We start from the raw sequence: 12,387 nt of genomic DNA on the forward strand, positions 1-12,387 counted from the left end.
CTTTGTCACCCCTGTCCACCCCTCTGTTACCACCTTGTCACTCCTGTCCACCCCTCTTTCCCACCCTCCGCCCCCCTGTCACCCATGTACACTCTTCTACACCCCTCTTTCACCCATGTACACCCCTCTGTCACCCATGTACACCCCCAACACCCCTCATCACCCATGTACACCCCCAACACCCCTCGTCACCCATGTACACCCCCCAACACCCCTTGCCACCCATATACACCCCTCTGTCACCCATGTACACTCCTCTACACCCCCAACACACCTGTCACCCATGTACACTCCTCTACACCCCCAACACCCATCTGTCACCCATGTACACCTCTCTACACTCTTCTGTTACCCATGTATACCCCTCTACACATCTGTCACCCATGTACACTCCTCTACACCCCCAACACCGATCTGTCACCCATGTACACCCCTCTGTCACCCATGTACACCTCTCTACACCCTTCTGTTACCCATGTATACCCCTCTACACACCTGTCACCCATGTACACCTTTCTACACCCCTCTGTTACCCCTTTTCACCTATACGCCCCTCTATTCCTCCTCACTTGTAAAAGGGCAATCTGGAGGCTGATGCTTGAAAAGTGCGGAGCCTAATAGGTTTGTTTTGCAGGTTAAACGGAGAAGAATGGTGGCTGGAAGAAATCGTGATGATGGCCCGGACCAGATGGAGAAGAAAAGGGAACGACGCAGATTTTAGAAGACCTCATTTGTGAGTTGCTGCATAAAGCAGCACTGTAAGCTACATACCCACAGATAAATAGATATTGTGCATTGCGGCCGTTTCCCTTTTTTTTTATCCTATAATCTGTCAGTGATTTTTGAACTTTCTATGCACAGTAGGGTGAGTATGGCATTGATGGACATCAAACCGTGATAATGGTTCCTATTAAAATAATTTTTGCACATGTTAAAAGGGTAGTCCGGTGGAAAACTTTTATTTCTAATGAACTGGTGACAGAAAGTTAAACAGATTTGTAAATTCCTTCTATTTAAAAATCTTAATCCTTTCAGTACTTATTAGCAGCTGTATGCTGCTTTTTTGTCTTGTCCACAGTGCCCTCTGCTGACACCTCTGTCCGTGTCAGGAACTGACCAGAGCAGCATAGGGGATTTTCTCCTGCTCTGGACAGTTCCTGATACGGGCATCAAGGTGTCAGCAGAGTGGACAAGACAAAAAAAAAATTTCAAAAAGAAAAGAATTTCCTCTGTAGCATACAGCTGCTAATAAGATCTGGAAGGGTAAAGATTTTTTAATAGAAGTAATTTACAAATCTGTTTAACTTTCTGGCACCAGTTGATTTCCACCAGAGTACCCCTTTAGGGAGTTTTCTGGAAATATATAAATATAGATTTAATAGATAAAAGTAGGCATGCTGCAATTTACAAATATTCTGTCAAAATTCAGTCCCACCAGGAAAAGCAGGAGATATTGTTTACATATGTCTAATCCACACATGTATCATTTAAACATATAGAATTACTTCTCTTCCTCCCAACTCTGCAATTTTGTAGGTCAATTCTAATGAACTGAATTTTACAATTACATTAGAATGTTAAAGGGAATCTGTCAGCTGCAATTCACATTGCTAAAATGGGGAGAGATTTCTCAAAGCCTGTGCAGAGGAAAAAGTTGACCAATTGCCCATAGCAACCAGTCAGATTGGTAAAATAAAAATAAAATAAAAAGGCCTCTAAAAAATAAAAGAAGCAATCTGATTGGTTGCTATCGACAACTGGTCAACTTTTTCTCTGCACAAGTTTTGATACATCTCCCCCTTTTATATATCATATCTATTCGTAGATATAGAAAGAATCTTTTATTCTCCTCTGCCAAGTGTCAAAAAGTGTTGCCAACACCTCCTCATGCCCCTCACATCCCTGTCCCTGGTTGACTGAAGCTGAGCCCTGCCTGTCAGTCAACTAGGGACAGGGATGAAAGGGGAAGCGAGGATACGTTACAACACTCAACACTTCAGAGCCTTGGAAACGCCTCTTTGACACTTGGCAGAAGAGAATAAAATAATTTTTCCAATTTATGGAAACACAGACAGAAATATGAAAGTTGTCATTAATCTTCTTGCCCTAAGAGCTATCTAACCATGTCAGCATTTTTGAACATGAATTGCAGCTAACAGAATCTCTTTGAAGTAGATCTAGAGGGGTTTTCTAGATTTTAAAAATGTATTCCTTATTCCCAGGATAGAAGATAAATGTGTACTCATGGGGAATCCGACCACTGGGACCCCCCATGATCTCCAGAACAGGGCCCATCTCATCCTGCTGAACCTTCAGGCCCCCACCTTTAGAGACATACCGTATTTTTCGCCCTATAGGACACACTGGCATAAAGGACGCACCCAATTTTAAAGGTGCAAAATCTAGAAAAAAAAGATTCTGAACCCAACAGTGATCTTCAACCTGCGGACCTCCAGATGTTGCAAAACTACAACTCCCAGCATGCCGGACAGCCGTTGGCTGTCCGGGCATGCTGGGAGTTATAGTTTTGCAACATTTGGAGGTCCGCAGGTTGAAGACCACTGGTATAGGAGGTAATACTCACGTGTCCCCGCCGCTCCGGACCCGTCACTGCTCATCACTGCTGCCCTGGATGTCGCTCCATCGCTGTCATTGCGCCCCCGTGGTGTCCCTGACGCTCCGGACGTCTTCTTCCCCGGGATCCACGCTCTCGTCGCCGTCATCACGTCGCTACGCACGCCACTCCTACTGGATGACGGGACGGCGTGCACGACGACATGATGACATCGAAGGAGAGCGCCGGCCATGCAGGGGATCCCGGCACGGAGCAGACACCGAGGAGACAGGTAAGGTCCCTCCCGGTGTCCTGTAAGCTGTTCGGGACGCCACGATTTCACCACGGCGGTCCCGAACAGCCCTGGTTAGTGTCACTTTCCCTTCAGACGCGGCGGTCAGCTTTGATCGCCGCGTCTGAAGGGTTAATACAGGGCATCACCGAGATCGGTGATGTCTTGTATTAGCCGCGGGTCCCGGCCGTTGATGGCCGCAGGGACCGCTGCGATAGGTGTGTGTATTTGCCGTATAAGACGCACCAACTTTTCCCCCCCAGTTTTGGGGAAGAAAAAGTGCGTCTTATAAGGCGAAAAATACGGTACTTGTCTCTGCAGTGACAGAACACTCAGCCACCGACTCACAGACTGAGGCAGGACACTGCTGCGGCTGGCGTTTGGCTGAGTATGCCATCACTGCCAAGACGAAAACATTTAGGAAGATGGGGGCTGGAGCTTCAGCTTAGGCAGTCTGGCCCCATTCTGGAGATCGCGGGGGCCCCATTGGTTAGACACTTATCCCCTCTGGGGATAGGGGATATGTTTTTAAAAGCTGATAACCCCTTTAATGCTCTGTAGTTTGAGCTATATTGTTGCAACTATTGTTATATTTGCAAATACATATATAAACTTTTCTAGAGATCACTGGAAAACAAGTGAATCTTTATACAGATTAGACGTACCTCACTTGTGAGAGCTGAGACTTGTTCAAGAACCAAGGATGATACTTCACTTATGACAATTTCATTTACAAAATCACGTGCTAAAATCTTCTTAGGTGATTTCTTCAGCAAGCAGAAAACTTTTGTTTTCCATGTGACTGATAACTGTGTGGTAAAGACAGTGATTAAACATCCTGGAGTTCTCACACCACTAACACCAACACCCCATCCACATGTCGCTTACCTAAAAAGTTAACATTGGTGCCATTAGGGCCTAGATTCTTTGTTCACACTCATGAATATAAACATGAAGATAAGAACCTATCTTCTTTTAGCAATCTGGAGTGCACTACAATAAGCATCCCAACAGAAACACTCCCTGATATAGGTGGTCCCATCTAATCTAGGGTCATATTACCTGACATGGAATAGGGAATTAGTTTACATTTGAGAATGGAGTGGCCGGCGATTACTCTAATCCTACAGTCTACCTAGATGATATAGTCAATTGCAACCATCGCATCTATGCGGGTAGAGCCTTTCCTGTGTGGACCATCTGCTACACGATGGGTGTCAAGGGTGTTGACTGGATGCCATGGCAGCTGGGGGCTTTCTGAAGGCCTCCCTGGCTGCCATGTTAGTACTCCTATTACACCCTACTATAGGACACAGGAGATCGGCAGTTTGACAGTACACTGCAATATATGTGTACCCCCTAGAGGACTTAAAATTTCAAAAAGATTTTGCGCAGTTTGAGGGAGATTTATCAATACCTGTCCAGAGGGAAAGTTGCCCAGTTGCCCATAGCAACCAATCAGATCCGCTTCTTTCATTTTGCAGAGGCCTTGTTAAAAATGAAAGAAGCGATCTGATTGGTTGCTATGGGCAACTGGGCAACTTTTCCTCTGGACAGGTTTTGATAAGTCTCCCCCTTTGAGTGCATAGAGTGCAGAAGATTTATGGGTAAATCAATCGTTTGGTTAGTACAAAAAAAAATATCAAGAATGTGGAACAGAAGAACAAAAACATATGATATGGTATCCTGCTAAATAGCATCTACATGCAAAATAGAGTCAATGGGGGAGATTTATCAAAACCTGTACAGAGGAAGAGTGGTGCAGTCGCCCATAGCAACCAATCAGATTGCTTCTTTCATTTTCCACAGGCCTCTTTAGAGGCCTGTGGAAAATGAAAGAAGCAATCTGATTGGTTGCTATGGGTGACTGCACCACTCTTCCTCTGCACAGGTTTTGATAAATCTGTAAAATAATAAATAATAAAAAATGAAAGAAGCAATCTGATTGGTTGCTATGGGCAACTGCACCACTCTTCCTCTGCACAGGTTTTGATAAATCTCCCCCAATGTTCTTATTATCTAAACTGTTATAATGAAAAGATCCACTCACCAGCTGGTCAGTAGCATACAGCGCACCACCAGGCCCAGTAAATAACAGCATCTTCTGCTGCTCTGCCGACTCCAAGAAAGTCAGCAGCAGCCACTGGTTGTCTTCCAAGGATACAAACCGGTTCCATTTTTCAGCTTTGAGTTTGAGAGACTTAAAGACAAGTTCTTTAATAAAATCTATGCGCTCATCCCCAACCAGGATGCTGAGTGGTGAATCAGGCTTTTGGACACCAGAGGGGTCTGGATCATTTTCACTGCCTGGGCTGAAAGAAAAGAACACATGTTGATTACCATGAAAATGACGATGCTAAAAATCTAAAATTTCACAGTCTGGGAAAACAGCATTTCATGATACGTCTACACTATTAACTCTTGAAAATACTGAGTAAGGGTGGGTTCACACTATGTTTTCTCCCATACGGGAGTGCATACGGCAGGGGGGAGCTAAAACCTCGCGCTCCCGTATGTCACCGTATGCGCTCCCGTATGTCATTCATTTCAATGAGCCGGCCGGAGTGAAACGTTCGGTCCGGCCGGCTCATTTTTGCGCCGTATGCGCTTTTACAACCGGACCTAAAACCGTGGTTGACCACAGTTTTAGGTCCGGTTGTAAAAGCGCATACGGCGCAAAATTGAGCCGACCGGACCGAACGTTTCACTCCGGCCGGCTCATTGAAATGAATGACATACGGGAGCGCATACATAGGCATACGGGAGCGCGAGGTTTTAGCTCCCCCCTGCCGTATGCGCTCCCGTATGGGGGAAAACGTAGTGTGAACCCACCCTAACAGGTTAATATCTCTAATGCACAGAAGTCATCCTTCATTTTCAGCTTACCTCTCCCTGTGCTGAGATAACCCAGACAACATAATTCTCCTTATATCAGGCCGTTCCTGTGCTGCTCCTCTGGCTCTGTGTGTAATAAGTAGTATAAGTACAGATGAATTATAGAATGATCAGCTGCTGCCCAGCTCCGGAGGTAACTTTATTCCCTTATTCTCATAGACTTGTCACGGCCTTCCTACTGTAACTCAATAGCTCAGGCCAGCCTCGTAGTGCTAGTCAAGCATGGTTAATGCTATATTCTTTTACATGGATGAAGCTTCCTATGCATCACACTGTAGTACATACAATTTTGTTTTAGAGGTGAGTTATGGTCTTTTCTAACACAATTTAACAACAACGTTGTCTTACAAGAATTCTCAAAATCTACATCGAGACATAATTTACATCCTCCGCATCAAGACTGAATCTACATCCTTAAAGGGTACCTCTTAGCAAATAAACTTTTGATATATTTTAGATTAATGAATGTTGAATAACTTTCCAATAGCATGTTAATGAGAAATACGCTTCTTTCTATTGTATTTTTCCCGATCAGTCCTGTCAGCAAGCATTTCTGACTCATGCTGGAGTCCTAAACACTCAGAGCTGTCAGCCTGCTTTGTTCACAGCCAAACAGGCTGTGAACAAAGCAGGCTGGCAGCTCTGAGTGTTCTCCTTTGTGAACAAAGCAGACTGGCAGCTCGTAGTGTTTAGGACTCCAGCATGAGTCTGAAATGCTTGCTGCCAGGACTGGTAGGGAGACCCCTAGTGGTCATTTCTTCAAAGTGAAAAATTAAATAGAAAGAAGCATATTTTTTAATAACATGCAATTGTAAAGTTATTCTGCATACATTAATCTATAATATATCAAAAGTTTTTTTGATGAGAGGTACCCTTTAACATCAAGACTCAATCTACATCATCTTCTATTACATCAAGTCTGTTTTTTCACATTTAAGAGCAGTGATCTCCAAACTGTGGACCTCCAAATGTTGCAAAACTACAACAAGCATCTAGGGGTCCATAGATTGGAGAACATTGTGGTAAAGGTAGTTTTCTGTGCATCCTGACAGATTTATTACAGTTCCATTAGGAGCCGTATGTTTAGGCTATGTTCACATGGCGGAAGAATTCTGCCCAAAATTTCTCCATAATTAACTGCCTATCGATTTCAATGGGATTCCGCAGTCTCATTTATACAGCGGAATTTCCATTTTACACATTCCATAAAAAAGATCAGTATATTATATTTTGCTGAATAAAGTTAACACAGAAAATCGGCTGCAATTGCACCAGAATTCTGCAATTCCGCCATTCCATTCAGCAAGCTTTGCTGAATGGAATTTGTGTGACATTGCGTAAATTCCGCCGTGTAAACATAGCCTTAGTGTCAAAAGCAGGGAAAGAAAATGTTTCCTATTTCCTAAGACATGATCTTATGTAGTTTGTATCGATAAACATATGACTTTTGGAATGTCACCTAGCTTTCATTTCAGACATAGCCATATTTTAACATCTGCAAGACAAATCCATGGTCCTTATTAAGCTGCAGGGACCTAAGTCTTGAAACTTTGCTACAGTCACCCAAAACTGACTTAAAGGGTACCTTTCATCAATAAAAATGTTGATATAGTACACATTATGGTATGCAGAATAACTTTCCAATTGCATGTTATTAAAAAATATGCTTCTTTCTATAATTTTTTTTTTACTTTAATAAAATGACCACTAGGGATCTCCCTACCAGTCCTGGCCGCAAGCCTTTTTTTTTTTTTTTTTTTTATAGATTTCAGACTCATGCTGGAGTCCTAAATCTCAGACTGCAGACAGGACACAGACAGGGAGTAGTGCTGAGCTTGTCTGTGTCCCGGCTGCAGTCTGAGATTTAGGACTCCAGCATGAGTCTGAAATCTATATAAAAAAAAAAAAAGGCTTGCGGCCATGACTGGTAAGGAGACCCCTAGTGGTAATTTTTCAAAGTGGAAAATTAAATAGAGAGAAGTATATTTTTTAATAACATGCTATTGGAAAGTTATTCTGCATACATTGTCCCCTTAAGGACCTTAAAAAATCATAACTCTTTCAATTTTGCACCTAAAAATCCATATCCATATTTTTTGCGCCACCAATTCTACTTTGTAAGGACATTAGTAATTTTACCAAAAAATCTATGACGAAATGGAGAAAAAAATCATTGTGCCACAAAATTTGGGGGCTTCCGTTTCTATGCAGTAAATTTTTCGGTAAAAATGACACCTTCTCTTTATTCTGTAGGTCCATACGATTAAAATGATACCCTACTTATATTGGTTTGATTTTGTCGTACTTCTGGAAAAAATCATAACTACATGCAGGAAAATTTATATGTTTAAAATTGTCATTTTCTGACCCCTATAACTTTTTAATTTTTTCGCATACGGGGCGGTATGAGGACTCATTTTTTTTTTTGTGCTGTGATCTGAAGTTTTAAGCGGTACCATTTTTGTACCATTATATAAAAATTGACCAAAAATACGCTATTTTGAAATTTGGAATTTTTTTGTGCATACGCCATTGACCGTGTGGTTTATTTAACAATATATTTTTATAATTCGGACATTTCAACATGCGGCGATACCACATATGTTTATTTATATTTTTATTTATACTTTTTTTTTTAAATGAGAAAGGGGGGGGTGATTCTTACTTTTATTAGGGAAGGTGTTAAATGATCTTTATTCACTTTTTTTTTGCAATGGTATAGCTCCCATAGGGGGCTATAACACTGCACACACTGATCTTTTACATTGATCATTGTTATCCCATTGGATAATATTGATCAATGATATTGCCGCTTGACTGCTCATGCCTGGATCTCAGGCACTGAGCAGTTATTCGGCGATCGGACACACAGGAGGAAGGTAGGCACCCTTCTTGTGTCCTCTAGCTGTTCGGGATGCCGCAATTTCGCAGCGGCGGTCCCGAATAGCCCACTGAGCTAGCCGGGGGTAGTTTACTTTCACTTTAGACGAGGCAATCAAGTTTGAATGCTGCTTCTAAAGGGTTTAGAGTGTGCGGCACCGCAATCAGTGCCACGCGCTATTAGCCACGGGTCCCGGCCCGACCCGCTAAGATGGCGCCGTGGCCCCACATTATAGAAAGGGAGCGGACTCAGGGCGTACAGGCACGCCGTGTGTCCTTAATGGGTTAATCTATAATATATCAAAAGTTTTTTTTTATGAAAGTTACCCTTTAAGGGTCTGTTCACTATGAATCCATCAGACTGACAGATAGACAAGTGTGATCCATCACTGCACAGACCACATTTTCACTGCTCCAGTCTGGTGCTTTACACCACTTCAGCTGTCATCTGGCATTGTGCCAAGTGAAGAAAGCCAAGGTCCAGGCCATTTATTGAAATCACATTTTGGCACCTTGATTACATGAGACCTACTATAAACTATTTGCATGGGATGTAACCACAACAAGTCATCCAAACATAAATATAGCACCAAAAATATGATCACACAGATATTATGCAATATAAAATCATAATTTTATTAGATAACACTTAAAAATTACATGAATAAATAGACAATTACAAAGGTAATATTGGTATATATAAAAAAAAAAAACATCTGATGTTGCAGAAGCAGGCAGGAGACGAGCACACACATTGCAGGAGTGGGCCGTATTGGTCAGAATTTAAGCCGTAGCAGGTGGGCGCGAGATTAAGTAAACTGTTCTGGGCAGGGCAGAAAATTCATGCCAATGTCTAGAAGAATGTATAAACCAAGCAGTTGTGTTCAGCTTTACCAAGAGTGGCTGTTGGCTAGCCTACATTCTGTTCTTAAGCTCAACTGTGGGCTCCCGTACTCAACAAGCTATTTTGCCAGAAAAACTAATACTTGCATTTTTTAGGATTCTCATTATTATCGATACCTACAATGTTCATATATTGTTTGCACTTGCCCCAACCTATCGATGGGATGTATTGTCTAAAGACTGGGATTGTATTAAATATTGACAAAATTTGTCTTACCTGCAATTTTGCTTTCCTCAAGTCCTAAGGCAGCACTCTCCAGCAACTCCCAACTTCACTGCTCCTGTCCGCTCCCTGCATGTTTGTCCTTTTGATGCAATAAAAAAGATTTTTTGAAGCTACAGACCGGGTGAATGCTCCATTCTTGTCACGTTACTTGAAGTCATGCCTGATGTCTTTAATGTGAGCACCGTGAAGGTCGCGTTGGTCTATATAGCCTCAGGAGCTGCAGAGACTGTCAATGTATTAATGTGCTAGCGGTGCCAAGGTGGGCTCTTGTATATGGAAGAAATTATATTTCACTTTATAGTTTATCCTCTTATGTATTCACATGAATTTTCAAGTGTGTTATTTGTTTTTGTTTTTTTTGCTTTAAGCACAAGGGAGCTTTATCCTCAGTTTCATTAGCATTATATACAATTGCAATAATAAGACATATTTGCTATGCTATGTCAATGTTTTTACCTGGTTTAACAAAAAAAAGTTCCTCCTTAAACTTGAGAAGACTCCATAGAAAAACACCTGCAATTTTCTGCAATGTGATGATGATAGCACAATATACTAATCACATGGAATTTTGCATTGATATCTGTGAGTGTCTGCATTCTATTTGATAAGTTACCTTAGAGCCCCAGCCTAATGCAGGATAAATCTAAAGCACAAATAGCTTACAAGAGAGACTGCACATAAGGCAGTGATATGATATTTTGGTTGTGGAAAAACAATACCCTTTAGTCAATTCATCATCTCTTAGGCATGACCGCATCACACCTGTTGGAAGAAACCGGATACTTCTTGTTCCTAGCAGAAAGCTCATCTTTCTCCTTTTGGTACGCGGACTAATCCAGTATATCTGTAAAGCTGCAATTTTTGGGTGAAATGTTAGCTATATGCCAAGTAAAAAAATGAGTAAAAAAATTAAAATAATATAAAGCACAGACTTGAGTTACTTCACGAGTATACCTGTTATAGGCTATATTCACACAAGGTTAATACAAATCTTTGAGACCAAATCAGATTTTAGGCATTATATGTGAATAAAGGAAACAAGATGATCCACACTAGTAACACTCTCCCCTGCCTCCTGCAAATTCATAGAAAGGCCATACATTTGCTGGGTGCTGCAGACAAGCTGTGGCTCAGGGGCTAACTGGAACTCATAAAAACACATGGGAAAGGGTCTAGTAAATCCAGTCCATATAATATTAAGTCTTTATTATCTATTCATTAATCTCTAAAGCGATTTTTTATTTTTGCGGTTTCATTTTTTTCTTCTTCCTTTTAATAGTCATTAATCCTTCAATTTTCCATCTACAGGGCCATATGAGGGCTTGTTTAAGGGGTTCCCCCAGCGCTATGAAGTTTGCTGCCCACGTGTATAAGGGTGGACCCTACCTGACTACCACAGATTGAATGCAAATTGTAATAGAAATGGTATACACTGGCGCAAGGGACACTTTGATATATATGGTTCCTATTCTAAAAGCTGCTACAGTTTTCCTAGATTGTAAAAGTGCAGTATATAGGCCAGTACCGCTGTTCACAGAGACTCAAGTAGTGAAAAAGTAGTTAAAGTAAAGCCACTGCTTTTGTTTCACAGAAGCTCAGATACTGAAAATGTAGCTAAAATAAACGCACAGTTGAATTCATAAGCCAGTACTTCTGTTCACAAGAGTTCCAAGACTGAAAGTATTGTGGGTCCGACGTACTAGCTGCTATCCCTTGTAGTGCAATAAATTGCCATGAATCGCTGCCGTTAACAACCGCTGATGTTTTCAGATCCGTGGCAGTGGGAGATCTGCCCCGGCCAGGGCGCCTCTCCAGCGTATGACCACGAGTAATGGAGGAGCAGAAGAGTAAGTGACGTCCAGAAAGGTTTTGGAAGGTGTAGGCCTTTCGAAACGCGTCAGAGACCTTTTTGGATCTACAGAGCAACAGTAGTGACAACACATACTCTTCTGCTCCTCCCCTACTCGCAGTCATAAGCTGGTGAGACGCCGCCGGACTCATAGGAATAGGAACCATATATGTCTAAGTGTCCCTTGCGCTAGTGTATACCATTTCTAATACAATTTCCATATGGGGGCTTGTTTTATGTGGGACCAATAGAACTTTGTAATGACATCACTCATTTTGCCACAATATATATTGCGAAGTCAAAATAAATTATTCATAGGAAGAAATTGAAAAAAAATAGCAATTTTAGAACTTTTGAGGGTTTAGTTTCTACACGGTGCACTTTATGGTTAAAATGACACATCATCATCATCATGCTGTAGATCAATACAATTATGACAATATCCAATTTATATAGGCTTTGTTTTACTTGTTATTTTATTTTTTTTAAATATATTTTTATTTATTTTCAAGTAAACAAAATAACAGCACATGAGCCAGGACAATCCCTGGACTGGGTATTAATGCATTTCAAATAGTGACATGGTATAAAACAGGAAGACATAAGAAAACAGAAACAAAAAAGAAAGAGAATCCTCTCCAATATCACATTAGTGCCTGATCGCCGGCTGTACATCAAGGCACTTATACTCGTACCTGTAGGTATTGTGCAGGCTCGAACAAATGGAAGATAAACAATGCCAAGTGGGTACTATATTTCTATGACTGTAGAAAACGGAGTCTGGTCCT

General features: G+C 41.6%; 1 protein-coding gene across 5 annotated transcripts in view; it reads right to left on the reverse strand.

Moving 5' to 3' along the window:
• Window positions 1–4,986, reverse strand: part of LOC130285427 (dynein axonemal heavy chain 11-like) — a 523,820-nt gene extending 518,834 nt beyond the window's left edge. For 2 of the 5 annotated variants that reach the window (XR_008847325.1, XM_056536793.1), the window contains exons 1-2: window positions 4,897–4,986; window positions 3,512–3,655 (exon numbers count right to left, since the gene is read on the reverse strand). Coding sequence is in view for 1 of the 5 variants with exons in the window: in XM_056536793.1 (XP_056392768.1) it covers window positions 3,512–3,655; window positions 4,897–4,947 (195 nt within the window). In the remaining 4 variants the exon portion in view is untranslated. Of the gene's footprint in view, window positions 1–3,511; window positions 3,656–3,734; window positions 3,822–4,263; window positions 4,318–4,896 lie in introns of those variants that run through there. The other 3 variants (XM_056536797.1, XM_056536794.1, XM_056536796.1) reach the window with 3 other exon arrangements.
• Window positions 4,987–12,387: the final 7,401 nt, after the last annotated feature.

Source organism: Hyla sarda, chromosome 8, assembly GCF_029499605.1.
Source record: "Hyla sarda isolate aHylSar1 chromosome 8, aHylSar1.hap1, whole genome shotgun sequence".
Taxonomy (NCBI): domain Eukaryota; kingdom Metazoa; phylum Chordata; class Amphibia; order Anura; family Hylidae; genus Hyla; species Hyla sarda.